General features: G+C 57.9%; 1 protein-coding gene across 2 annotated transcripts; it reads left to right on the top strand.

Annotated features, from left to right (window-relative positions):
• The first annotated feature begins 367 nt into the window (after positions 1 to 367).
• On the top strand, positions 368 to 27,276 carry GALR1 (galanin receptor 1). 2 transcript variants are annotated; one of them, XR_011379152.2, is made up of 4 exons: positions 368 to 3,281; positions 8,066 to 8,131; positions 15,267 to 17,749; positions 18,739 to 27,276. XR_011379152.2 is itself a non-coding variant. In XM_070049847.2 (3 exons), exons 1-3 carry the CDS (start codon positions 2,616 to 2,618, stop codon positions 15,582 to 15,584), a joined length of 1,050 nt encoding a protein of 349 aa, XP_069905948.1. In that variant the 5' UTR covers positions 2,014 to 2,615; the 3' UTR covers positions 15,585 to 27,276. The 2 variants fall into 2 exon arrangements, 1 of the variants encoding a protein (XP_069905948.1); XM_070049847.2 differs by having other exon boundaries at positions 2,014 to 3,281; positions 15,267 to 27,276.
• Positions 27,277 to 27,979: the final 703 nt, after the last annotated feature.

The following is a 27,979-nucleotide window of genomic DNA, read 5'->3' as shown; positions in this document are numbered from 1 at the left end:
TCACAAATGTGCTTTGGCCAAGTAGAAATCTAAAGGACAGCATTTTTACAAAACCGGAAGCAAGTCACAAGAACAGGAGCTCGGTTGAAACAATTTAAGCATAATTAGGCTCCAAGGAGCTCATAATTAATTTTTATTTCTTTATTTGCATTTTATTTGGAAGGCAGAGAGACGACAGAAACAGAGCTCTCCATTCACTCTTCCAAATAGCTACAAGGGTCGGGGTGGGGGCAGCCTGAGGCCGGGAGGTCTGGAATTCCTTCTGCGTCTCCCACGTGGGCAGCATGTTCCCAGAACTTCCAGTCAGGCTAAGATCATTCTTTATATTGCTTCTCCTCCTGTGGTGGGAGAAGGGAGGAGACAGAGCGAGAGAGTGAACAAGAGAGCACACAGCGTAGAAAACAGAGCACAGAACAAAATGCTGAAAGTCAATCCAGAAACCCATACAGAGTAGCAATATCAATAAGTAGAAGTGTGTGAAATTCACCCGTGTGAAAACTAGAGATTGCTGGCTGGATTCTCAAGTAATTTGGTCCTGTGTTCCTTTGAAGCGGTGCCCTGCATCACAGGGCATGGAAGTGACAGGCACTGTCCGTGCATCTACAGTGCCACGACAGCCTCACAGGCCAGACCAGAACAAAACTTGTCACGTCACTGAGCACAGCACACTGAGACAAAGAACAAGCAGCCAACCACTCAGACCCACCAGTCTGTCTAAGAGCCTGTGTGTATGCCACGAATGCATGAAGCAGCAGCAGGTGTGTGACCCCTGAGACCGCCTGGAGATGGCTGAGGGGACGGGAGGTGGAGAAAAGTGACCTCAGTTCTACTGGTCATCGTTTACTCCTCTAAGCTAGGTGGTGGGCCTGCGGGTATTTGATATGATTCCAACATACCTGTTCCATGCCAGAAACGGTTCATATAAATCTTTCCCTGTGCCACACGACGTGACTTTCCGTGCAGCAGAGCCGTCCAACACCTGGCACCAGGCAAGGCAGGGACCCAAAACAGCCCTGACAGGCAGCCCCACTTCCGGAGTTTTTTCAGGTGTCCTTCGGGGCGGGGCAGGTGAGGGCACTGCAATGAGCAGGCCTATCCAGTTTGTCCCCTGGAAAACGTGCGTCAGCAGTGCCAGACCCTTTGCAGGTCCGGCGTGGGACCACAGCGTTGGGGGAGCTGCAGCAGCCTTCCCAGTGCCAGGGAGAACGGCGCGGCAGAGCTGCAGACAGCTCGGGCACTGCACAGACCCCCGCGGGCCCCAGGGCTCCCCGGATCTAAGCCCTAAATCTGCCTCCCGCAGTGCGGCGCCCCCTCCCCTTTGCGCTGTCCCTGCTCTCGGGCCGCGCGTGGTGCCCGCTGTGGCGGCGGAGTCATCATCAGGAGAATGCACTGTGGTGTGTTTGAAAGATGCACACACACGACGCAAACATCACAGAAAGTCAATTTCCGCTCTTCAGCTGGGAACCTCCGGGATGACAAACCCACGTTCGCCAGCGCAACTGTGCCTGGCTCCATCCCTGCCGTGTGTCCAGCTTGCAGCAGGCAGGGACAGGACGTGCGCACGGTTCGGTCAGCGCCCAGAGGAGGAACGCAAGGCCTGGAGTTGGAACGCTAAACCTTCCTCCCAATGCTTTCTTCTCCCTGCTGTTGGCGGGGGAGGTTGGGGGCGCTTGGGGTTTGTATCGGCGGGCAGGAAGTGCCAGCTGCCCGCTGCCCGGGAGACACTGAGCGATGAGGCAGCCTGCGCGCCCCAGCGCCTCCCCGTCCAGCGCGCCCTGGAGCGCGCTCCGCGGCCCTCGCCAGGAGCCGGGGCCGCATCCTGCAGCCGCTACCATCCTCAGACCCCAGCAGACCCGCACCCAGTGCAGGCGCGCGCGCGCGGGTTGTAGCAAGGAGGTGGGCGGCGACCCTTCCTGTTAGGATTCGCCGTCTCCGCTCGCACGCCGACTTCCGGGGGTACGCAGGGGGCCCCCAGGGGGCGCAGATTAAAGCCGGGTTAAGTCTTCGCCGCTCCCACCCGGCCCTGCCCACCACTAGGGAGCTCAGAAAGCGCTCTCGCCCTGTGCGCTACTTGGAATCCCAGCAAGACCTGCGAGGGAGTCGGAGGCGCACGCAGCTGGGGAGGTGGCGCCGAGCGCACGGGAAGCGCCGCGAACCCTCTCCGCGAGCCCCACCCTTGGTGCGCTGCGCTCCCGGCCCTGCCCCGGGTGCGCTTTGGGGAGGAGCGGCTCTGGGCAACAGGTGCAGCCGGAGCCGGTCGGCAGCACGGGTCTGGAGCCGCTAAGGCGCCGAGAGGACTTTCACCTGCAGGGCTGCAGCCGGCGGGTCCCGGGGTCGGCGGCCGCGCGGCGGTCGTAGACGCGGGGCCAGGAAGACGCCTGTGCTCCCCGCCGGACAAGAGCCAGCTCCGCGCCCCCGCGCCGGCTGTCCAACGCCCGGCACGAAGACTGCGCTGCCAGGCGCGGCTGCCCCGCCGCGGCGCCCGCTCTCCTGCGCATCGGCGGAGGCTCCGGTGGAAACTCGCGCGCTGGCACTCGGGGCGGGACCCCCGGCGCCGGCTGCCCGTGGCAGACAGCCTGCCCCGCCACCCCGCGTCCCGGGCGCCCCCGCGGGCCATGGAGCTGGCTGCAGGGAACCTCAGCGAGGGTAACGCGAGCTGGCCCGAGCCGCCCGCCGCCGAGCCCCGGCCGCTGCTGGGCGTCGGCGTGGAGAACTTGGTCACGCTGGTGGTGTTCGGCCTCATCTTCGCGCTGGGCGTGCTGGGCAACAGCCTGGTGATCACGGTGCTGGCGCGCAGCGCGCCGGGCAAGGCGCGCAGCACCACCAACCTGTTCATCCTCAACCTGAGTATCGCCGACCTGGCCTACCTGCTCTTCTGCATCCCCTTCCAGGCCACCGTGTACGCGCTGCCCACCTGGGTGCTGGGCGCCTTCATCTGCAAGTTCATCCACTTCTTCTTCACCGTCTCCATGCTGGTCAGCATCTTCACGCTGGCCGCGATGTCGGTGGACCGCTACGTGGCCATCGTGCACTCCCGGCGCTCCTCTTCCCTGAGGGTGTCCCGCAACGCGCTGCTGGGCGTGGGCCTCATCTGGGCGCTGTCCATCGCCATGGCCTCGCCCGTGGCGTACCACCAGCGCCTCTTCCACCGCGGCGCCGCCAACCTGACCTTCTGCTGGGAGCACTGGCCCGATCCGCGCCACAAGAAGGCGTACGTGGTGTGCACCTTCGTCTTCGGCTACCTGCTGCCGCTGCTGCTCATCTGCTTCTGCTACGCCAAGGTGGGGCGCGCGGGACCGAGGGCGCGGGGCCGGGGGTGCCCCGGGAATCGCGTTGTGTCCGCAGCCCCCGCCCGCGGGCCCGCGCGGCCTGGCGGTGTCCGGCGGACGCCGCTCTGCCTTTGCCTCTGCGGGCGCCCTAGCGTTGGAGGCGGCGCAAGGGTTCGCGGAGTTTGCGGTGCTGGGGAAGTTCGCGGGTCGCCAGTTGACTCCGGGAGGGACGTTCCCCGTTCTCAAGCCCTAGGCCCCCGCGGCCCTGGGAGTCCAAGCGCAGCCCGCGCGGCCGGCGAGAGAGCCGCTCTGGTGGCGCAACTGGGACGCGGGAGCAGCCGGTGCCACTGAGCGCGGCGCTGCTGGGCGCGGGGTCCATCGGAGCGCGTCGGGCCCGCCGCCCCCTCCCTGTGCTGGTTGCGCTGGGTAGAGAGGGGGCGCCCGCCGGGAGCTCCCTCCAGGACCGGCTCTGGGAAGCCGCTGCTCCTGGGAGAACGGAGCTTTGCGGTAGTCAGCCCTGTGGTCCCCGGGGCCGCGTAGAACCCCTGCCTTCCGCGTTTCCACAGCTGAATCCCCGACCCTGGGGGGAGGCTCCCGGGAACACAGCGCCCTCGGCCGCCGCGCCTTAGCCCGCGCCCCAGCTGCTGGAAGGCAGTTCTCCTTTCCCTGCGCTTACTCAGAGGACCTGAGGACTTCTGCCTTGACCTGTGACACGACCGGTCCATGTCTGCGTCAAGAGGCATGTGTGTTCAGTGAGGGTGGCGTTCGTGGGGTGCACGCCAGTGTGCACACACAGCCCCCCATGCCCTCAGCGCTAGACAGACAGCTCCCCAAATTCTGAAATTTCTGCCCACCTCCGCCCTGCCGGTCTGGCCCTCTGTTTCTGGGAAGGCTGAGGCGACAGGACCCTGAACAGCCCAGGGGGCGGAAGGAAGACGCTGGCTTAGAATCGGTTCCCAGGGCATTCTGCCCCCCCCAAACCCCCCTCTCGCCATAAGCCTGCTGGTGTTGTTCCTCCTCTCTGTGCCATCCAGGTGGGCTACGTCTCCTGCGAGTGGCAGTGTTTCTTGATGTCACCCAAAGGTTCTATGAACAGATGTGCTGGGGAGGTAGGGGATTCAGAAATGGCCCATAGCCTGGCCGTTGGGAGAAGGCTGACTCATTCCTGAGTCTGGGAATGCAACCCAGAGGCTGGTCCCCCAGCGCAGCTGTCCCTGTGTGCCGTCTCACTCGCCTCGCACACCCCGTGGGTGCCGGCTGCTGTCCCCTCTGCAGTGACGAGAGGAGTGGAGGCCCCGGGGGCCAAGCTGGAGATGGTTCCGGAAGGCTTTTCAGCAGGGGTGCCCAGGGGCATGGAGGAGGGGCAGACAGTGGGGGCCTTGTGGGCATGGAGCTTGAGACGGGGGGACACTTAAAATGCTGCCTTCCGGGTTCCTAGCTTCCTGCCTTAGACCCAAAGCGAGCGCTTCCCTCACTCCCCCAGAGGCCTGGGGGAACTTGCTCAAATCCTGCTGGTGGAAGTGACAGGGTCAATCTTCAGGGCTAAACTGGCCATCTTGCTGTTGTTTGAGAGCTTGTAAAACTCGGAGGGCAGAGTTTAAAAAACGTTTTTTTTTTTTTTTTTTTTTTAGAATATTGCATCTTTTTTTTTTTTTTTTTTTTTTTTTACAGGCAGAGTGGACAGTGAGAGAGAGAGACAGAGAGAGAAAGGTCTTCCTTTGCCATTGGTTCACCCTCCAATGGCCGCCGCTGCAGCCGGCGCACCGCGCTGATCCGATGGCAGGAGCCAGGATCCAGGTGCTTTTTCCTGGTCTCCCATGGGGTGCAGGGCCCAAGCACCTGGGCCATCCTCCACTGCACTCCCTGGCCATAGCAGAGAGCTGGCCTGGAAGAGGGGCAACCGGGACAGAATCCGGCGCCCCGACCGGGACTAGAACCCGGTGTGCCGGCGCCGCAAGGTGGAGGATTAGCCTATTGAGCCACGGCGCCGGCCCTAAAAAACGTTTTTAAATACTCAGTCATTTGCAGATTTTCTCTGGAAATTGCTTGCTTCTAAGTGGAAAAGCCTTCTGAATTTGAAGTAGTATTTGCAAGCCCCTTCCAGGGCAGTGTGAACAGGTGGAGGTGTGTGGCCTGCAGTGCTCCCTTGGGTCAGCCGGTAGGTGCTTAGCACCTTCGGATCTCGTTCTTGAGGGGCAGGTTCGGGCCTGGCTGCAAGGGGTTGCTTCCAGAGGTGCTCTGTGCTCCCCAGACCCTGCTGGTTTCCAGTGGAACAGCTCTGGCACCTGTCAGTCATGGGAGCGTCCAGAACACGTGGCTAGTGGACAAATGCCGGCGACCAGCGCAGTACCCCCTGGGGCGCCCACTGCTGCTGTGGGGCTGGCCTTGGGAGCATCCTGCTCCCAGTAACTGCTGCCCACCCCACCAAGATGCTCCACACCCCCAGGGTGTGCCCGGCATGGCCCTGGGGTGGGTTTGACCAGGCCCCTCCCTGTGTGTGGAGTGAGTGAGGTCTGTGGCCACACCTTCAGCCCTGCCTTCTTCTTCTTCTTTTTAAAGATTTATTATCTGAAGGTCAGAGTTACACACAGAGAGAAGGAGAGGCAGGGAGAGAGAGAGAGAGAGAGAGAGAAGCCAGGAGCCAGGAGCCTCCTCCAGGTCTCCCACATGGGTGCAGGGGCCTAAGAACTTAGGCCATCTTCTGCTCTCCCAGGCCATAGCAGAGAGCTGGACTGGAAGTGGAGCAGCTGGGACTTGAACCAGTGCCCATATGGGATGCTGGCACTGCAGGCGCTGGCTTTACCCGCCGTGCTACAGCACTGGCCCCAGCACTGCCTTTTAGAGAGCACCATCATCACCCCTGGGGGGACCCCCCCCTAATTGGGATGCACCACGCACAGCGGTGTGTGCAGAGTGCGGGCACACATTGAGGGGAACAGCCATGGAGAATGCGCTGGAGTATTTCCTCCACTGACCGTTTGCCACGTCTGGTGTTCTCGGATGCTCTGGGGTTACTCAGCTGTGACCCAGGTTAGTTTGTTGAAAGAATAAACTCTTTCCTTCCCGTTTGAAATGCTTTCCTATTTGCTCCTGCAAAATCTCTCTTGTCCCACGTGCCTTCCTTTCAGTTTTTGGTACCCTGATTATTCCTGCTGGAACGGTGGCCTCGTCCCCTGCCAGTGCACTGAGGGTTATCCACGCGCCCCCGTGGGGAGTGAAGGGCTGTGCTGCCATAGCTGGTGCATGGCTGTGTCAGGAAGTGGGGAAGAGGGTCTGAAATCAGAGACCCATGCCACAGGGACGGCCGCTTAACCCGCTGCAGGGCCTGGAAGTCTGGCGAGCACGCGCTGTGGTTTCTCCACTGGAGCACGACGGCTGCGTCCCGCTGGACGGGGCAGGACCTTCAGGGCGTCCAGGCCGCAGGGCCACAGGGAGACCGAGGAGTGCCAGGAACGTGTGTCCCGCTGGACGGGGCAGGACCTTCAGGGAGTGCAGGCCGCAGGGCCACAGGGAGACCGAGGAGTGCCGGGAACGTGCGTCCCGCTGGACGGGGCAGGACCTTCAGGGCGTCCAGGCCGCAGGGCCACAGGGAGACCGAGGAGTGCCGGGAACGTGTGTCCCGCTGGACGGGGCAGGACCTTCAGGGCGTCCAGGCCGCAGGGCCACAGGGAGACCGAGGAGTGCCGGGAACGTGTGTCCCGCTGGACGGGGCAGGACCTTCAGGGAGTGCAGGCCGCAGGGCCACAGGGAGACCGAGGAGTGCCGGGAACGTGCGTCCCAATGGACGGGGCGGCTCCTTCAGGGAGTCCAGGCCGCAGGGCCACGGGGAGACCGAGGAGTGCCTGGAACGTGCGTCCCGCTTCTCGAGAGACTCTCAGTAGTGTGGTATCCACGCTCTAGGGCATCAGATGCTATTTTTTTTCCTAAATTTCCTCTCAGTTGGGAGGTGAAAATCAGCTCAGGCACGAGTTCCTGATTGGTGCTGTTGGATATCAGGTTTATGTTGGGAAGTCGTACATACAAGCAACAGTTCTCACGCCGTTGCTCCTGAAACACACTGCAGGGACAGAGAGCGAAGCCTCGAAGTGACTCACGGACAGGGACATAGTTGTAGAACCTTGCAGAACAGTGGTTAATCCTCGGTGATGTCGAATGCCTGAATTGTGGGTTGTGTCACGATATGGCGTGCTGGGTAGGCTTGGAGCAAGGGAGGAAAGCAGGCCGGGGCCGGCAGTGTGCCTGCAGGGGGTTGGCCATGGGGACAGGCATGCAGGGAGGGCAGAAGGAGGGGCTACCGAATGAGGAGTGGCCTGAGTGTGGGCTCTTCCTTGTTCACCTCTGCTTTCCCCGGGGGTGGTGAACTGGACGGAAGGTGTCTAGTGTTTCAGTGTGTGTGGGATCCAGCATTGTGCCTGACATCTCGTGGGGACCTGTTGAGAGTTACTCGTGGATTCCGGGAGTCACCACGGCAGAGGCAGACAGGTGTGTGCCTGCCTGGGCCCCGGCGGGGGTGGCTCTCAAGGAACACATCCCAGGGCCGCAGGCGCCAGGACCCCCCATGCTGCGAAGTGCATCTGGGTGTGCGTCCGACTTCCTGGGACACCCCCGAGTGTGGGAAGAGCAGGTGCCCCTGGCAGCTCACTCGCTGAGCTTCATCAGCTGCGGGCCATTTCTGTACGTTTTCGTGCTAATGATTTTGTAGGTGACCACGGCGGAGCGCCAGTGGTCATCCGTGAAAAACAAGAGTGAGCGTGGGGGCGTGAGGCAAACCGGGTTCACCCATCTGTGTTTTCCAGGTCCTCAGTCATCTGCATAAAAAGTTGAAGAACATGTCCAAGAAGTCAGAAGTGTCCAAGAAAAAGGTAGGGCTCACAGGCCGTGTTACGTATGGGCCTCTGTTTCCGGCTCCTGTTTCTACTGTCGGCTGTCCTGTCCCCACCCCAAGCCTGCCCCCTCTGGGTTCCCTGGTGCAGCTCTTTGCCGCTGAGGTGAGGGATGGGGTGGAGAATCAGCCCTGGGCGGGGGGCACCGCAGCGGCGCTGAGCTGCAGGTCCGCGCCTCCCCAGGCCGCGTGTGTTGGGCCGACTGGGGCAGAGTGCGGAGTTTCTGACTTGCTTGGTTATAGGAGTGTGGTGATGTCGCTCTCTGCTGCTGTCTCTGACGTGAGTCTGGAGCCATCGTTGTCTTCCGTCCCCACGGCCTGCAGAGCAGAGAGCCCCATCCCTGCTCTCCCGCCCGAGCTGGCGCTGTGCCTGCGGAGGGGCAGGGCCACCCAGAGGGTGCTGGGGGTGCTGCCTGCTCTAAATTGTCCCCCTCGCCAGGGCCCGTGCCTCCCGGGGACGGCCTAGTCACAGTTTCACCTCCCTGGGGTGGCCCCGGTTAGCTCTGACTGAGCCATGTCTGTTTAATTTCTGCTGCAAGGAAGTGGAGGAGGTTATTAGACGGTGATCAGCTAATGGTGAGTGTGGAGGAGATGACACCCGACGCTCGCCCACTGATGTTAGTCATAACATCCTACCATGCGTGGTTTCCTTCCTTCTCAAGTTTATTTTGATCAGTGGCATGCATCATTTTGATGCATTATAATTTAGGTAATCATATTTACCCAAATAAAGGGCAGCTCTCCTGATTTTCCTTGTTTATCAATGACAATGTGGCTAAAAATCGCACCTGCTCCTAGAGTGGGAAACCGGTGTTTAAAAAGGGTAAAATTTAAGACTCTTTCTGGCAGCAAGCATTAGCCTGTATTGGAGAAGTAGCACGTGTCTTTAGGATAAGCATGGAGGGCACAGCAGAAGCGAGGAGACTGACAGCTTCTTGCCATTGTCCCTCCTTGTAGCGCCCGGCTATCACGTGGGCTTACTTTGAAGCTCCTTGGCCCCTCTCCCTAGCAGCTGACACAACCTGTCGAGTTCTGTGGGTGGAGTGAGTCCTAAAAGCTGGCATGTTCCTGTTCCCACTGATGTGCTATTATGCTACAACTTTTCCATTTTTCTGGTGCATTAGATTTTCCTCTGAGACACACTTCTCATCTCCAAGAAAGTGATTCATTAAAAGCGATCGCCGACTGTTGATCACCTCCCCTTGCGCAGTGGAGCGCGGGCCTGCACAGGGCTGAGCTGGCCCACGGGGTTCCCAGGGCATGGGCTCCAGAGGGAGGCCCAGGCTGCAGTGGGGGAGACAGCCGTGAGAGTCCCACGGTGCTGCCCAGCGAGATTCCGGCTTGGGGAGGGGGAGGGAAGGGCGGGCTTCCTGGGGGAGGGGGTGCGGTCTTGCTGAAGCCTCCGCAGAGGAGCCTCTGCTGATGGCTGGTGAGTGTCTGTCCTCGATTCAAAGGTCTTCTGGTGACTGGCAGGAGGGAAGCAGCCTTTCTCTAACCGCGTCTGAGGCTGTGCCAGCTCCGTATCTGAAAGGTGTGGGAAAACGAGTTGCAGGCACCCCAGGAAGAATTCAGTGCTTAAACGAAAGGAAGTGGGTCTTGTGAGAGAGGAGTGGGAGGTTCCTATCTGCTTGCAGTGAGAGTAGTGTGATGAGTGTGACAAACTGCACACACACGTGTGTGAGTGGTGTGATTCGTGTCTGTGGGTATACACATCAGGGAACCCCTGGATAAATGGAATTTAAACATAAATCCGCTTTGGTGCAAAAAATTGAAATTGATGCGTAATTTTTTTCCGTCATCTGTGTTTTCCATGAACTTCTTAAAATCCTCTTGTGGCCATGGATTTCAAAATTTTTGCACCAAAATAAGCTTACAATTTCATTTCATTTTCTGAAACTTTTTGAAGTCCCCCGCTAAGTAGAATAAGTGTATGTGCTTATGTGGAATCACTCCTTTGCTCCTTCTTCCCGCATGGGAGAGGGTCTGAGCTTCTGGAGGGGGCGGCTGTCCTCTTCCGTTCTCACACCTGAGCAGCTTTGAACAGGTGTCCGATCTCTGAACACAGCGTCCTTGTGTGCACACAGCAGATAAATGTGGCAGTGATGCGGCATGTGCCTAAGAAAGAGAGGAGAGCGGGGTGGTGGGGGGGAAGGGAGAGGGGAGTGGGGAGAGAGCAGCAGAGGTGGGAAGGGAGGGGAGAGATGTGCAGCAGAGAGCGAGACTGCGAGGTCACTCCCTGAAGGCAGGGAGCTGGGGCTCAGTGTGGGACTCCCCCAGACCCTCGCCTGGAACACTGTGTGATGGGTAGCCATTGTGTGACGGATAATGGATCGATGGCACGCAGGCTTTGGTGGGCAGAGGATCCCTGGGACGCAGGCTTTGATGGGTAGAGGATCCCTGGGACGCAGGCTTTGGTGGGTAGAGGATCGATGGGACTCAGGCTTTGGTGGATAACGGGTTGATGGGACGCAGGCTTTGATGGATAATGGGTTGATGGGACGCAGGCTTTGATGGGTAGAGGATCATGGGACGCAGGCTTTGGTGGATAATGGGTTGATGGGACGCCGATGCTGAAGGGTGATCGTTGATGGGGCCTGGATTTTAGTGGACGATGGGATGCAGGTTTCAGCAGTTTGCTGCCTTAGACTCCCCCTGCTGTGGCTCCTTTCTCGGCCTGTTCTGGCGCTGTGCTTCTGCCCACAGGCTGAGTGTCTTACACACGGTGAACATTTACTTCTCATCTCTCTGGAGCCTGGCAGTCCAGATCAGGCACCAGCAAATCCGGCAATCAGTACCTGTCGAGGGATCGTCGCCTGGCTTGTCGGTGGCACCTTCTCACCGCGCTGTCACGTGGTAGAAGGGGGAGGCAGCACGCAGGGGCTCTCCTAAGAGCGGGATTCCGGCTGGAGAAGGCTCCTCCCGTGGCCCCCTTGCCTCTGTGACTCAGTTCCGACGCAGGTGACTTGGGAAGATGCAGACATTCAGACCGCATCACCGTCACCTCGGGGCTTTCCTGTGGAGATCTATGGCTATGTGGGGTGGAGAACTGGACCGTTCCCGATAGCCATGCTATAAACAGTCACCCCCGTGCTTGGAGGAAGTCCGTCTTCTCTTGCAGACCTAATATTGAAGAATAATTGCCCTCTAATTGGTTAGATGTTTTGCTCAGGCTCTGCTAGACTAGAAGACATGTTTCTGGCACGAGGCTGGCTGGGCAGAACGCGGATCCTGAAGTCATCCTTGGGGTCTCAGCTGCACTGCCTGGGGGCTGCTGGGAGGGAAGTCGGAGTGAAAGGTCTCTGGGTGCCCTGCCGGCGAGTGAGGCTTTCTAACGCTTGCTTCCTGTGTGTGTGTTTTGTTTTCTGTTACTCTGGCTTGGAGTATTCGGCGAGCTTTCTGGCTACCGTTTATGAAATGTTTTTCATCATTTTCAGCTTGTAGTCTTTTTTTTTCTTTCCAGCCAGATTCCGTTAGACATTCTGTGAGTCCAGCTCTTGAAGGAAGAGCAGATGTCTCAGACGACTGGAGAAGGAGCATTTCCTAGAGAGGACAGGGAGAAGTGTTTCCAGACACTGTGAGTTAAGGAACAAACAGAAATCCGCGAACGAGGGCCTGATCCCAAGGATAGTAAGAATGAGGCAGAGGCTGAGTGTGTAAGTTTACAGGGGACTTCTCCGTAGGCGGGTGGTGTGGGCACGCAGCACATGCACGCTGGGCGTGGCACCATCTCCAGAACACACAGTGGTGCTGTGAGAGAGGGAAAATGCGCGTGTCAGAAACGGGAGACGGACCGGCCTCATGTCCACTGGGAGGTTTCCGTGTCAGTGGTGCTGTGAGAGAGGGGAAATGCGCGTGTCAGAAACGGGAAGAAGGACCGGCCTCATGTCCGCTGGGGCTTCCGTGTCGTGTTCTGATGCTTCAGAAGGAGACGGGAGGCGGCGTCTCTGGCTCTGTCTGAGGAAGGGCCGTGTCCACCCGGGGGCTGGGGTGTTGAGCCAGGCCTCCATGATGGTCGCAGTTGCACGTGGGTAAGGGAGTCTGGCTTGTGTCCTGGCTTCTGTGTAACCCATCAGTGGTTCCCCAGTCTCCCTCCCGAGCTTGTCAGGAAGGCAGACTGCTAGGCCTGCACTTCAGAGCTCCCCGCCCCGGACACGGGGGGCCTGTGGTTTACTTAGGCCCAGGGTGGGAGGAGCCCACACCGCACCCCTTCCCCAGCTCTGGGGCCAGGCTGGTTTTCTCCCAGAACAGGACCTTGCCTGGTCAGCACATCACCCCGATTCTCCAGGCCCCGAGGCCTGCAAACCCTTGTTGCAAGTGGGGAAAGAAGACCTCTGTCATCTGCTGTCCCCAGCTATGCACACGGGTGTGTCTGACATCTTGGTGTTGCTGTGGCTACAGGGCCAAGCGTCCAGGACCGGTAGGCAGGGCCCTGACTTGTGTGCTAGCTATGAGAATGTCGGCTGCAAGGGGCTGGGTCCTTGATGAAATGCAGGGCGACTCCAGAGTGACCTCAGTGGGGACCTCCGTCCACTGCAGGGGATCCTCTTGGACTCTGGGGAGCAGCCGTGGACAACGTGGAGTTTGTGTGAACTCCCGTTAAAGATCCTCCCCCGCATACTCACTACAGGTCGCAATGTGGCTGCCTTCCAAGGCCACCAGCAGACCAAGAGACAGAAACAGACCCCAGTCCTAGCTCTGAGAAGTCCAGTGGGGTTGCTGAAATTTAAAGGTGCACTTTGAATGCTCTACAAACAGACAGACTGCAAACACACGCAGGGCACTGCCATGGAAAATATCCCATGCTGAGGTCACGCCGCCATCTGCCCTGTGGGTCTGGATAAGATAGGGATCTTATCAGCAAGCTGCTGGGGTTATGTGCCCTGCGCTCCACGCTTCGTAAAACGCCGGCAAGAAGCAATGAAATGGAATCTCCAAGGGCGATCATCCCGGGAAGCCCAGAGGTGCTCTGATGGGAAAGAAACGAGGATGCTTTCTGTTCTATTTGGAGGTACAATTACGTCTAGATTGTTTGATCAAATCACCCAGAGTGGCATTTCTCATACGCTAATGGGTAAATGGGATGATGGCGGACACTCCCTAGATACATGTGAGTGTGCTGTGTGTTTGCTTTCCGTGTCATGTGCTAAGTGGCCATGGGGTGTGAGCTGGCCCCCCGTCAGCTTCCGCATGAGCGCCTCTCACGTTTAGATGCAGCAGGTGCGGTCTGGCTCAGCCTGGGAGTCGAGGCCCCGCGAGGGGCGTTGTTTCCACACTTACGACACAGACCTGCCGCCCAGCCGTGGTACCTGACCGTGAGTTGGGTCTCGCCTCTTGCTCCTCCTGGCCACTGGCGCTGGCCGGCCTCGTCCTGGAGTCCAGCCCTCTGCTGTCTCCCGCCTCTGCCTGGCCCCTGGATTCTAAGTCCCCTCTTTCATAGCTTCCTGCTCGCGTCCTAGTTGGTGCCCACATCAGCCCTGGGTGTCTCGGCCTGATGTCCTGCAGGCGTTTGGCCGTGTGGGGCCACCTCTGCCACAGCGGGGCTCTGGTGCCTGTGACGGTCGTGCAGGTGGGGGCGCTTGTGTTGTGACAGTGGCTTCCCAGTCACAACACCTGTGGCCTGTGTCTTACTCTTCGCTCTATGGGAGCGTTGAGAACAGCCAACGCCATGAGCTTTCTTCCGCTTCCTTCTCTCGCTTGCCTTTCCTCCTGACTCCTTCCCGTGTGCATCGCCCCCATCACACGCCGGCCTGCGATGGTCGCATCCGCGTTCCCGGCCGGGGAGGCCCGTGTGGCCCCGTGTTGCTTGTGCCCCACAGCGCTGCAGCCTGGACGGCGTCTGGGCAGGAGGAGGCTCCTTGACCCCTGCTCCGGGGCAGTGGCTGAGATCCCAGGCGTCTCATCCCGGTGCCCGCCCTGCCTCCTCCCTGCCCCCGGGAGCTGGGGCGGCAGAGCAGCCGTGAGCGGCTGGGGAGCCTCCTCGTGGGCTTAGGTTGGAGAACAGAGATGCACGTGGTCTTGGGGGCCTTTGTGACCCACCTGACGACCGAACTGCTTTGCGTGAATGTGTCCCTGTGCGGGCGGTGGAGCAGGAAAGGGGGTCGGTGGTCACAGGGCAGGTGTGAGAGCCGGGCAGTGACGAGCTGGCCTCAGCCCTGACTCGGTGTTCAGCTGCAGAGTTTGGGTGCTCGTGTTGGTGTGACTGGACATCCCATGGGTCATTCCAGGGCCCACAGAGCAGTGATGCTCACGGCCAGGGGCCGCTGCCTTAGGTGCCAGCACCATCCAGAGCTGCGGGGACTCTGCGTGGCTGCCGTGGCACGGTGGCCCAGCCTGGCGCCTGGCTGTGCTTCTTGGAGGAGAGCACTTTGTAGGGAAGGAAGCAGCTCACTGCTGTGCATTTTGTAGCGGGAAATTAGGGCGCCTTAACTGGGCATCTGAATACCACAGGCGTTGTCTTGGTTTGTGCCTGCAGACCGGCACGAGCACCTGGTGGGTGGTTCCGTGCCCACAGGAACAGGCAGCGGCGTCCTGTGGCCCATGGAGGAGGTGGGGTCTGTATGCACGAGTGTTGTGTACAGGAGGGTCCTCGTTTAGCACAGGCCACCTCCTCTCTCGTCTGCTCAGTAGAAAGCCCGAGGCAAGCTAGTAGACGCTTCTCCGTTTTCCAAGTCTCTGATTTAGGGACAGCAAGGGGAGGGTCCGGCTGGAAGCGGCTCCAGAACACCCGTGTGTGTGCGTGTGTGTGTGCGTGTGCGTGGCCTCTACCTGGCTGGCGTTGAGAGAGGAGACAGAGGTCCCCACTTGTGGGTGATGTGCTTCCTGCAGGTAAACAGCTGCTGCCTCGGACCTTGGTCCCCGTCTGCCCCCAGGACTCCGAGGTCACGCTGTGCTCGGTGGAGGGGTGCTCCCGGGGGGGGGGGGGCACACCGCAGGCCTCGGAGACGCTGTGAACAGACATCGTGTGACGCAACAGTTACCTTGGAGGCAGACTGAGTGCCTTCTGCCTGACCCCATGAGATGTGCGTGAAAGGATCTTGGGGCTGGCGAGAGCGCCGGGTTAGTTTTCTGCTGTAATCGACTTCTGTCTTTCCTCTCCTCCTCCCCTACCCCCGCAGACGGCGCAGACGGTCCTGGTGGTGGTGGTGGTGTTTGGCATTTCCTGGCTGCCACACCACGTCATCCATCTCTGGGCTGAGTTTGGCGTTTTCCCGCTGACCCCGGCCTCCTTCCTGTTCCGGGTCACTGCCCACTGCCTGGCCTACAGCAACTCCTCCGTGAACCCCATCATCTACGCCTTCCTCTCTGAGAACTTCAGGAAAGCCTACAAGCAAGTGTTCAAGTGCCACCTCCGCCACGAGTCCCCGCTCAGTGACAACAGGGAAAACAAGAGTCGGGTGGACACCCCCTCGTCCACCAACTGCACCCACGTGTGAGGAAGGAGAGGCCGGGCTGCTCTGGGTGTTGTCTCTGCTTGTGGACCAGACACGTAACACACACAACCTGCTGTCACATTGGTTTCACTGAATCCCACGTGCGTTGAGAAGTGCCCTGAACCACCCAGGAGATTCTTAGGTCCCACGAGCGTTGTTTTCCAATTTTATTTTATTTTGAAAGCATATATCAGAAGCAAAAGAAAATGCTGTATAGTTTTATACCTCCTAAGAAATGGAAGTTTAGTACAAGTCCATAGGTAATGAATCAATGTCCTGAGAGTTTAGTAGAATTCTGTTGGTTCCTTCTAGAACAAGGAGCAACCCCATCCGGAATTTTTGTGATGTATCTTTTAAAGCAGACTTATTTAGAAAACCTCGTGCTTTGATTTTTCAATTTCAAAGGCAGAGGTGACATTAGCGGCCGTGTTTCCAGGTGTGGTCGCGGACCCGCGATGGGGATGTTTGCCTCTCTGACGTCACTGTGGAGACACCGCGGGGTTGAAGCCGACCCCCTGAGATCCCCCCGCCGGCCGCCGTCGTGGGTGGAGCTTGTGAGGTTGCGCTCGGCCCCCTGCGATTCCCAGCTCCCTCATCTTCACTGCAGGAGGCTGGTGCTGTGCGGTGCCGTGCCGTGCCGTGCGGTGCCGTGCGGTGCCGTGGCTGCTGCTCTGAGGGTGGCAGACTACACCGTGAGCTCAGACTGTGGAGTTCACTAACCCAAGCCAGGAAGGCGCCAAGGGCGACTGTCCTCGCAGGGCAGGCCCTCAGGGAGTCTGAGAGGGAAGTGGGTGTTGAAGTTTGATACAGCTTGAGTGTCCTTAGTCAAGGTGGTGAAATCCGAAATGTTTTCAAATACAAAGCTGTTTGAGCACCCACACGATGCCAGAAGTGGAAAACTCCACACCAAGAAGCTTTCTTTCACACACAAAACTGCTGAAAGTGTTGAGTAAAATTGCCCCCAGGCTACGTGCATGCATATGAAACATAACGACTTTTGTGTTTAGACTTGGGTCCCCTCCCCAAGACATCTCACTGTGTATTTTTTTTAAAGATTCATTTATTTATTTGAAAGTCAGAGTTACAGAAAGAGAAGGAGAGGTAGAGAGAGAGAGAGAGAGAGAGAGGTCTTCCATCCTCTAGCCCACTCCCCAGTTGGCCACAATGGCTGAAGCTGCGCCAATCCAAAGCCAGGAGCTTCTTCTGGGCCTCCTTCGCGGGTGCAGGGGCCCGAGGACTTGGGCCATCTTCTGCTGCTTTCCCAGGCCATAGCAGAGAGCTGGATCGGAAGTGGAACAGCCGGGACTAGAACCAGTGCCCATATGGGATGCCGGCACTGCAGATGGCGGCTTTACCCGCTATGCCACAGCGCCGGCCCTCACTATGTATTTTGAAGTATTCCCAAATTCCCTCCCTCCCGCCAAAAAAAATATTCTGAAACACTTCTGATGCCAAGATGTTTGGGTAAGGAATATCAAACTTGTCTGTGTACTTGGCCAAAGCATTCGCTGTGCCTTGAATGGAACCTACCAGAAAGGAGAGGTCAGGAGCGCCAGTGAGGAGAGGTGTGGGCAGTTATTTCCGCGGGGTGACGATCAGGCCGGTGGAGCAGTGGTCCTGCAGTGTGCAGAGGGCTGGCCACACCAGCCTGATTCAGATCGCGCTGGGGCACAGCCGCCCTGTGAGTGGGGACGCCTCTGATGCCTGCGTGTGGCTTTTTCGTTACTTTTCTGGAAATACTTAACGCACATTTGCCCAAATGTTGTTCCCTCTGGAAATGTCAGTGTGGGCTTAAAGCTGTCACCACTTCAGCTCCAAATGTTTTCATGACAATGTCAGAATCATTCATGTTTACATTAAGAAACGGTAGGGAAATCTCAAAGTTTCCTACAGTAGAGAAGTACTTTTTGAATTCTAAGACTCTGATATATTTTCGGAGCACATAAAAGCATGAAGTTTTTCAGAAAAGCATTTTGTGTGACACACACTTGTGCCAAATCCATGTGAAAATATCCATGTGAAATACCACACTCCAGATGAAAGAACGCACTCAGCGTGAGCCCTTGGCACGCCGGTTCTTCTAGCAAGGATTCGCTGTCACTGATCGCATTCCAGGGAGCCCTGTTGACATCGCAAAGCCCTAAGCGACTACCCGGACAGGAGAGAAGGTGAGAAATGACGGGGAATGGCCGGCCCTCCTGGCTGTTGCCGGGGACAGAAGTTGTGCCCAGAGCGGGTGAGTATTTGAGAGTTATCAGCCCCTCGCGGGCATGTGTTTCACACTTCATTCACGCAGAGGAGCAGGGATGCCTTATCCCGACACTGCTGCTCGTGTAGGGCTGCCCTGGTCTGGACTTGGGGGTCGGGAGCACTGAGGAACGGCCGCCGCTGCTTCCTGAGAGGCCCAGAACGCGGCATCGGCCGGCGTGGCCCCCTGGCTCCCCGAGAGCTGCCGTGGGCAGGAGCTGGGGGCGTGGCGCTCATGAGAACCCTGGCACTTCCAGTCCCCAAGCGGGGGGCAGCCGCGCAGCCATTCTACTTGGCTGTTCCTCCTCCGCGTAGCCCAGGTTGGCTCCACTCCCAAAGCCACGCTGATGCTGATGACGACTCACACCCTCAGAAAGCGGCCGCTGTGTAACGTTCTCAGAGTGATGAGGACTTGTGGAAGAACCTGGGACAGCCCTGGCCTTGCCCGCGGGGGAGGCCACGGCCCCTGCGAAGCACCTGCTCTTGCCTGCCCGAGGACGGCTCCCGCCGCGCCTCCCCACCCGGTGGCTGGCGCAGGAGGAGCACTGCTGCCTTCACGGGCGGCCACGGTTTGCAGGAACCGGGTGACTTCTTCCTCAGAGCCCCAAGGCAGTGGCTGTTTCTTAGAGTTCCGCCTTCCCGTGGGACGTGTAAATCGGAGACGTGGTTGCCGTCTCGCCCGGCCTCTGCTAGTGTCGTAATGGTGGCAGGAGCACCTCCGGCACGCCCGGGACACTCCCGTGCCACCCTCCCCCTGCGTGTGCTCGCCAGTGCCAGTGTGGGGGCGCCAAGGGCACGCCGGGGCGTTTCAGGCAGATTGCGTTTGCTTTCACGCGTGTTGTCTGTGTTACAAGCTGGGGCCGAAGCCGTCGTTCGCTGCTCTGACCTTTCTCCTCACTGGCTTCTCCAGGGAGCTCCTGGCCGCGGGCTTCATCTGCGGCCGAGACGAGACCAAGTGGACCGAGAGGAGGTGACCGCTGGCGGCTGCGTCGCCATGCTCACGACTTGGGTGACTCGAGGCGGTGGTCTCCCACGTGCCCTGCCCACTTGAGGTGTCGGCAGAGAAGCCGTGGTGCCCCAGCCCCCTGCCTGACGTGGCCGCGGCCCACCGAGTGGAGGAAGGGCCTGCAGCTCGGCCCGCCTTTGCCTCACAGGAGTGACCACGGTGCCGCGAGGCTGCTTCCTGCGGACACGCACCGTCCGGAACGCGAGGCGTCGCAAGGACTCCCGGGGCTTCAGTGCGGACATGACTCTGACCAGGACGCGTGTTCAGCCTGGCTGTTAGCGTGCAGCGGTTACTGCTCCGTTCCACGTCAGCCGCGGGCTTAACGGGTGACTCGGTCGCTTAGAAAAGGGACCTAAGATGTGGCAGTTACCTGTTGCCTTGGAAGGAGAAAGCTGTCAAATGGTACTTACGGCTGTCTGAATTCACACAGTGCTCGGGTGTCTTCCCTTTTAGAGGGGAAGGATTGATCCTGAAGAACGCTTCCCAGTGCTGACGTCTCTGCCGAGGGCTGTTCATACAGGGGGAGCTGTGCTCAGAGGGGGTCCACCTGTAGAGGAGGGTGCTGTGTGCTGTGGGTGTCGGGGGATGTGTTGTGTATTCATCTGTAGAGGAGGGTGCTGTGTGCTGTGGGTGTCGGGGGATGTGTTGTTTACCTGTAGAGGAGGGTGCTGTGGGGTGTAGGGGGACACGGTGTTCACCCATAGAGGAGGGTGCTGTGTGCTGTGGGTGTCAGGGGGTGTGTTGTTTGTTTACCTGTAGAGGAGGGTGCTGTGTGCTGTGGGTGTCGGGGGATGTGTTGTTTGTTTACCTGTAGAGGAGGGTGCTGTGTGCTGTGGGTGTTGGGGGATGTGTTAGTTCACCTGTAGAGGAGGGTGCTGTGTGCTGTGGGTGTCAGGGGATGTGTTGTGTGTTCATCTGTTAGAGGAGGGTGCTGTGTGCTGTGGGTGTCGGGGGACACGGTGTTCACCTGTAGAGGAGGGGTACGTGTGCTGTGGGTGTCGGGGGATGTGTTGTTTGTCCACCTGTAGAGGAGGGTGCTGTGGGTGTCAGGGGACACATTGTTCACCTGTAGAGGAGGGTGCTGTGTGCTGTGGGTGTCGGGGGATGTGTTGTTTGTTCATCTGTAGAGGAGGGTGCTGTGTGCTGTGGGTGTCGGGGGATGCGTGGTTTGTTCACCTGTGAAGTGGCTCAGTTCCCCCGCTGGTTTCCTCCCGTGGTGTGCCGGCTCACCTCAGCTTTGCCCCCGACACTGGGATGCTGATGCTGCCGTCTCCGGTCCTTGACGAGAGCCTCGGGAGCCCACGCAGGCCCGGGCCCCGCTGCTTTGCTGCCTTTGGGGCTGCTCCTGGGCTGAGCTGGGCAGATGCCACCACACCTCTGTCAGCTCTGCCCGTTCCTGGTTCCGTGCCGGGTGCCACAGTGGTGGGAGTGGCCATCACTGTGCCTGGGGAATGAGGTGGGCGAGTGTCAGTGAGCTTGTCTCTCTTATTTTTAAATTTGTTTTATTTGAAGTACAGAGTTACAGAGAGAGGGAGAGAAAGAGAGAGGGAGGGAGGGAGATCCTCCGTTGGCTGGTTCTCTTCCCACAAGGCTGCAGTGGCCAGGAGGGCTGCCTCAGGCTGACCAGGAGCCAGGGACTCCATCCTGGTCTCCCAGGTGGGTGGCAATGGCCCAAACACGTGGGCCACCTCCCTGTGCTTTCCAGGTGCATCAGCGGGGAGCTGGGTCAGAGTGCAGCAGCCGGGACTCGAACCGGTGTCCACAAGGTCCACAGGTGGTGCGGGTGGTGGCTTTGCCGTCTCCCGCACGGTGCTGGTCCTGAGCCTTTCACTGTTGTGACTGCTGCGGGAATCCCCTCTGCCCCTCTCCTCTCTGTCCTTGGCCGTGTTTGCCTTGATGGGACAAGTGTGTCAACAGCCAGTCCTGTAGCAGCTCCTACAGGTCATTGTGCCCCCCAGCTGGTGGACAGGGCAGTGCTCGCTGCGTAGCCCCAGCTCTCAGGAGTTAGGGAAGTCCAGGTTGAGGGCTGGGATGATGGCACTGGGCTCCGCCGTGTAGACAGCAGACACCCGGGGAGTCGGCCGCGGTAGCTTGCCCTTGTGGGGGCGTCTGTGGGACGTCGTTCACCGCTGCACTGTGCTTTGGGACGCTGGGTGTCGCACGCCGAGACCTCTGCGGCTCTGCCAAACTCCCTTCCCCACGGTGAGCTGGCCCGGGCTGCTCTCATTGCCACGCCGCACGTGGCACGGACACCACGGTCCTGCCGCTGACGCAGTGCCCGGCACAGGGGTCTGCTCCCGCTTCTCCAGGGCGGCAGGCACAGAGCATGCGCGGGGACGGTCTCCTGGCACCGTCACGGTGGAGAAGGCAGGGCCTGAAGGGCCTGGCCTTGTGGGTGTGACCTGCACAGCTGGGGCGCCCAGGCAGCAGGAGGTCCTGCGAGGGCCAGAGCCCGAGGACCCCCGATGGGGCGCCCGTGTGAAGCGCAGGCCCTGGACGCAGTGCCCGGCGGCCCCTGGAGGACCCTGAACTACCACTGGGTCATGGACCGGCACTCTGCCAGGGCCCCCGAGCCTGCCCCTGGGTGCCCCAGGACTTCTGCAGATCCCCCTGGTGGGGGCCGGGGGCAGTGGGAGCAGAGCTGACAGCAGAGTCTGGCTCCCAGCCCCCACCCCCAGGTGCCGTTGGACACCCACGCACGTCCCGCTGAACATGAGACCACAGCTGATTCTGGGACCACGTCAGCCCTCGTGTGTGTTCCTCTCCCTGCCTCCACCATTCCTGTCATTTCCCTCGGCTCAGCCAGGCTCTGTGCCCGAGGTGGTAGAGCTGTCAGCGTGGAGGGCTCCCCTGTGGCGGCAGGCCCCACCCTCCCACGCGTGGGGCTCAGCACAGTGACGTGTTCCTGGTGCACCCTCCCTGAGCCATCGCGAGTGCAGGAGAGCGGGCCTGGTGGGTGTCATGCACCTGAGGGCCCCTTAGGGCTCCGTGGGCAAGGTCCTGGGCTTGGTAGAGGGACCCTGGACCTGGAGGCTGACCCCCTGTGGCAGGGCCTCCTGGCCGCGCTGTGCCCGCTGAGGCTGAATCGCTCCGGCCAGGGGGTGCATCCACTTCTCCAGGAGGTTGAGTTTTCCCAAACGCTGAGCTGGGGTTCCCCTGGACTCACGGTGTGAGGAGACGAGACACAGAAGAAAGCTGGACAGCCAGGGGAGGACTCAGAACCGGCCTCACCCATGGGTCTTGTCGACCTCAGCACGGTGGACTCGCCGGGGAGACACCCTCGTCTAGGACCAGCTAGGGCCCGAGAAAGCCGAAAGCGAGTCACACTCGTTTTCAATGGAAATCCTCCCCTCCGGTCAGGAAGCAGCCGTGGCGACCAGTGCTGCTGGTCCAATGCTGGGCATTCTCCCAGAGCCACCCAGTTTGACCATGGGGAAGTGTTTTTTAAGGCTGGATGTATTGTCTTTCTCCCAAATAGGATGCTGGTACCTAGGTGTAACGCAAGGAACAAGTTTCCGTGAGCGGGCTCAGGGTCTGGAAACCAGAGGGAGGTTGGGCGTTTGTGTCCTGTCAGTCTTCCCAGCCGGGCGTCCCACAGAGGGACTGTCCCCAGTGGACACTGGCGACGGACAGATGCCTGGATCTGAGTCTCGAAACTTCAAGACAAGGCTAAGCAAGAACAAAGGGTTGAGCTCGGGAATGCTCTTGAAATGAAATCCGATTATAGCAGAAATACCCAAAAGCCACACGCCGACGTGCAGTGACGTGTTCTGCGTTTTGCTTTTCTGAGTCAGTTTACTGCCCGCCAGTCACGTGGGGACTGAGCGCTGGCTGGGGGGATGGGCAGCCCTTGTGGCGTCTCAGGTCAGGTCGGCCAAGGGAGGAGGGAGCCGGCACACTGGGGAGGGGTGGTGGACACCTGGGGACTTGTGGTCTGGTCCGGTGATGGAACGAGGAGTGTGGGGCAGGTCGAGGCCGCCCTAGTCGGCCGTGAACCAGGTGGACTTTTCACGGTGCTCCGGCCTCCCCATAGCGAGGGAGTTGTCAGCTCTGCCAGGTCCCTGGAGAGATCCGAGCCAGTGCAGGGCAGTGGGGTGAGGCCTGGAGCCCGACTTCCTGACCAGCTCCTGAGTGGCAGGCGTGCCTGGGAGAGCCGCAGGCAGATGCACTGGGCTGGAAGCTGCCGCAGGTGGCCAGGCCTCCCGTGGGTGAGGGGCTCCGTGTGCCCCTCCACAGCGAGGAGCCACTCACGTTGAGTCGATGAGCTGCAGTTCTGTAAAATAAATAAATAAATAAATAAATAAATAAACGGGATCTGAATCATTCAGGTCAAGTTTTTTATTGTTTGGCCATAATCATAAATTCTCTGCTCAGCGATGACTTGGCCCTAGTGATAGGAATTTATGTTTTCAAGAGCTTGGAGATGTTGTTAGCTCAACACTTACGGATTTCAGAGATTATTGCAATTTGTCTTTCAAAAGAATAAAATAGCTCGATGGAAAAGAGATCTTAAGGGTTCACCTTGTTCCCCAAGTTGAAGTAGCATCTGGATTCTTGCCTGTGAATTTTTGAACGCACTGTTTCAACCCAGTGTCTAAGTTAAAGCCGCGCACGTCTTGTTACTGCTAACTTGTACGTGCGGCGTTCTCTAGGGGACAAGCGTGACTCTCCCTGCGGTCCAGGTTTTCAGTGGCGGATCTCCTGCTGGCCTGGGTGCCGCGAGGAAGGAAGCATCTGATGCTGTGTTCTTATTTTGCTCCTGGGGCTGCTTAGAGCTGATCTGTAAGCAGCCGTGTGCACGGGCTCCCAGCACCCGGAGCTGCTGTGTTGCTCCCTCGAGAGCTGGCCGTAAACTCGCCTCGTCCTGTCCCGGGAAGTCTACACAGCCAAGGTGCAGCAGTCGGGAGCTGTGTTAGTCCTCCGTGTGCCAGACGTGGTCCTTGTCCATCAGCCGCCCTCTGCACGCTGCATGGAATTCAGCGAGACTTTGTGAAGCGAACCGATTCGCTTCCACTGAAATACAATTTCTCCCTCAAACTGTTCTAGTTTGAGAGTGTGCGTTTTGTCACAAACAAAGCAGAATGGTGCCGTGTTGTGCGGCGGTTCGCTCAGCACGGGACAGATGTGGGCTTGCTGAATTCGTGGAAGCTACAGACGGACCCTCCTGGTGGAAGACTGATGCCCGTGTTTGTAAGCATTTTATTTCCTTCCTCCTCTTCCTCTTCCTCTCTTTCTCTTTTCTGTTTTGATAAATACTGTTTCTTGTCTTTGTACAAACAACACAGAATTGGTATAAGAAATCATGAAGAAGAGAGTAAGACTCACCCTACATGTCATTACCGAGGCGTAACCTTTGTTACCACCTCTGGAAGAGGATGGGAGGGAGGAGCTTCATAAAATGGGTCACGTTCTGTGCAGTGTAAGGAAAATGACCAGCTTTAATTTTGCTTGAATTTGGAAAACCCCTGTGGTGATACAGGGAGCTCTGTGAGACTGACTAGTTGGGACTGTGCAATGTTGAAGAGGCGTGGAGTGACTGTGTGCTAACTGCACGGTAGCTTTCACTGCTAACTGTAGTTAACTGCGCTGTAACTAGTACTCACTAGTTAGCAGCTGTTCACTCATAAGGAGTTAGAGCTGCCGCAGCTCCCTCTGCCTTGTTTTGCTAGGTGTCTCCTGGTCTTTGCATTTCACACACAAAAGTGCTCCGTGTATTTGATTCCGTGTTGATTGGTAATGAATTGATAATTTCCCCCTCTCATGGCCTCCTTGTCTGCACGGATCTCACCACGTGAGTTTGTATTCCCACGTTACTGCATGGTTGAGCGTAGTAACTTGTTTCCTTATATCTGAAAGCAGCGTCCTGTGTGGAATCAGTTCGTTGCGCCTCATTTTCATCGGTCGTCTGCAGACCCAGCTCAGAATTCCAGACGCTCCTGGGAGGGCGACGTCTAAAGGGAAACTGATTTCCCCTCTTGAGGCAAATAGCACTTCCCCTTCCCCCCGGGACATCGACTTTTTTTTTTTTTAAGATTTATTTATTTTATTTGAAAGCCAGAGTTACACACAGAGAGAAGGAGAGGCAGAGAGAGAGAGAGAGAGAGAGAGAGAAGGAGGTCTTCTATCCGCTGGTTCACTTCCCAATTGGCCGCAATGGCCGGAACTGCGCCGATCCGAAGCCAGGAGCCAGGAGCTTCTTCCGGGTCTCCCACACAAGTGCAGGGTCCCAAGGTTTTGGGCCATCTTCCACTGCTCTCTCAGACCACAGCAGAGAGCTGGATCGGAAGTGGAGCAGCTGGGTCTCGAACTGGCGCCCATATGGGATACCAGCATTGCACGCGGTGGCTTTACCTCTACGCCACAGCGCTGGCCCCAAGGCGTCTACTTTTTAAACCTGTTGATGCCTGCTGTCTTCACCAAGATGCTTCTTCACTTCTCTCTGCAATGCCTGAGTCTGGCACATGAATTAAATTATGATTGCGCTGTTTGATAAAGGTGAGCAGGATGTTAGTGGATTCCCAACCTTTTATTTATTTTTATTCATTTAAGAGGCAGAGCAAGAAGCAGAGAGAGAGAGAGAGAGAGAGAGAGAGGAAAGGAGAGAAAGAGATCTGTCTGCTAGTTTACCCCCAGCAGTAGCCAGACCCGAGGCAGCCAGGAGCTGAGGGCTCTACTCAGGACTCCCACGTGGGTAGCAGGGACCCTGCCACTCAAGCCAGCATCTGCTGCGTCCGGGGTTCGTTAGCAGGAAGTCAGGATCAGAAGCAGGGCTGGCATTGACCCCAGGCCCTCTCAGCTGGGATGCAGGCAGCCCACGCTGTGCCTTCCTCGCCACGCCAAACGCCTGCTCCAACAGAAGCCTTTAACATGTGTATTCAGATGGCAGTTTCTGTGGTGATAGATTTTATTTGATTACCTGGTAGAATTTCATTTACTATTGAAGGAACAGTACGAGTTCTAGTAGCATCCTGCACGTGTGTGAACACGGGGAGATAGAGTTAAACTAGGCCAGCACGCGGGGCCTGTGCTGCAGCACCTGTCTCCCCCACCTCCCTATCTGAGCCCCCCACTGCCGCTCATCAGGGCGCCTCCCCCGCCTCGCACAGGTCCCTGTGTCTTCCGAGTCTTAGGGCTTCGCGGGGCCTGTGACTGCTGCCTGCCTGGGGTCCAGGGCCTGTCTACACCCCACCCCTCACGGTTCACCTGCTCATGTGTCCAGGTGAATTTAGCCCTCTGCTGCGCTCCTCCAGGAGGCTCATCGGTGAGCTGATGGGTGGAGAGAGAGATGATCTACGACCTTTGCTGGATAATGGGTACAGGGCGGCGTTCCTGTCCTTGCTCCTAACCCGTCACTGACCTCAAGACCCCAGGCAGTGAAGGGCACTGGGCTTTGTGACACTGAAGACCCGTGCTCCGGAACCCTGGGGCGCCCTCTCCAGCAGGGGTGCTGTAGCACATGTCCACCAGGGATCCTCCAGCCCTAAGATCCGTGATTCCACGTCTTGGGGCTGGGCCACAGATGTTGCATTCATGGAATAATTTTGGGCAGCTGGTTACCTTTTTTCCTATGCATAGATGTCTTCTGAGGAGTATATTATTGTTTTAAGCTTGTCATTTTTTAAAAAGATTTGTTTATTTATATGAGTTACAGAGAGGGAGAGAGAGAGAGGAGATCTTCCATCTGCTGGTTCAAACTCCAGATGGCCACAGCAGCCAGGGCTGGGCCAGGCCAAAGCCAGGAGCCAGGAGCTTCATCCAGGTCTCCCACATGCATGCAGGGGCGCAAACATCTGGGCCAGCCTCTGCTTCTTTTCCAGACCGTTAGTAGGGAGCTGGTTGGGAAGGGGAGCAGCTGGGACACAAATTGGAACCCATATGGGATACCAACATCACAGGCACTAGCTTTACATACTATGCCACAATGCTGGCCCCAAACTTACCATTTTAAAACTTAAATTGGGGCAGTTAAAGCTGCCATTGTCTTCTCTGCTTTATCTAAGATGTGACATGAGCACACTTGACTTTATGAGGCGAAGAGGAAAAACTGCCTGCAGTTGAGATACAGCTACTGACACACGTGTGGCATTCCACGCTCCGAAGCCTCGCCTGGTTAAGGCGCGTGCCATGCCCTGTCTTCTAGACACAGCTTCCGGTGGCGCCTCTCAGGAGGGAGGGAGAAGGACAGTGGGTGAGTTCCAGGAACTGCCTCGTCACAGGATCACACCGTAGGTACAAACAGGTGCATCAGGTCTGCATGAGTCTTACGGTATGTGTTATTGTCAAGCTGTTACGATGCATGCTGATTGTACATTTACTATGTTTCCTCTCATTTGAGGATTCTGGAAGATCCTAATCCCCTAATGAGTAACATTTTGTGGTCCAAACACAGATGTTTCTGTAAATTGAATCTTCTTGTTGAATCAACCAATAAACATTTTCTGAACGACATTTGTGTGTGAGTCATCAAGCTTGGCACTGTCAGGGATAAATATGAACAGTTTTTGGTCCTTGTCTCCCAGGAGCTGTAACCACGTAGTTTTAAGAAAAAAGGTGAGTTGTTGATTAGACAAATTCACAAAAATATCCAATGACTGAAGAGCGACTGGGCCAAACTGTAACAAGAAGCAGGAGAAGGAAGACCCTCTGGTAGTTGGAGTTGCTAACAGGGTCTCCAGGGAGTCCCTGTGTCAGCCTGGGAGACTTAGAGCTCCCAGATGTTTGCTTCTCTTGGTCCTGGAAACTCCTCCTCACTGCAGGCGATGCCTGCAGCCAGTGCCACTGTCATGGCTTCCCGCTCTGCAATCATGGGCGAATCTTCATTTGGCTTCGAAGAAAAGGAAAATTGTTAGCCAGTGTCGGCAGAATCAGAGCAAAGCAGTACAAGGACAGTAGAGAACAGCTGTGGTTTATATGTGCCTAAATGATCAACACAGACATGCCTGTAGCGCAGATCTACTAATTGGTCCAAGGACACGGTTATCCAGACTGGCTATGTCCAGTTCTGCTTACTCTACTTTTAAATCTTGTGAAAATAGATGCAGGCCATAGTTTCAGATATTTCCGTGTAGGAGGTTTGGGATGGGATGAGTGTGCATGTTTTTGATAAGTTCAAAAGGTGGTTTTGATTCCTAGACATTTTTGAAAA

This window comes from Oryctolagus cuniculus, chromosome 10 (genome assembly GCF_051225735.1).
Source record: "Oryctolagus cuniculus isolate XC-2025 breed Fujian yellow rabbit chromosome 10, ASM5122573v1, whole genome shotgun sequence".
NCBI lineage: Eukaryota > Metazoa > Chordata > Mammalia > Lagomorpha > Leporidae > Oryctolagus > Oryctolagus cuniculus.
Note: the sequence above shows the minus strand (reverse complement) of the source record. Positions and strands in the feature narration are given on the sequence as shown.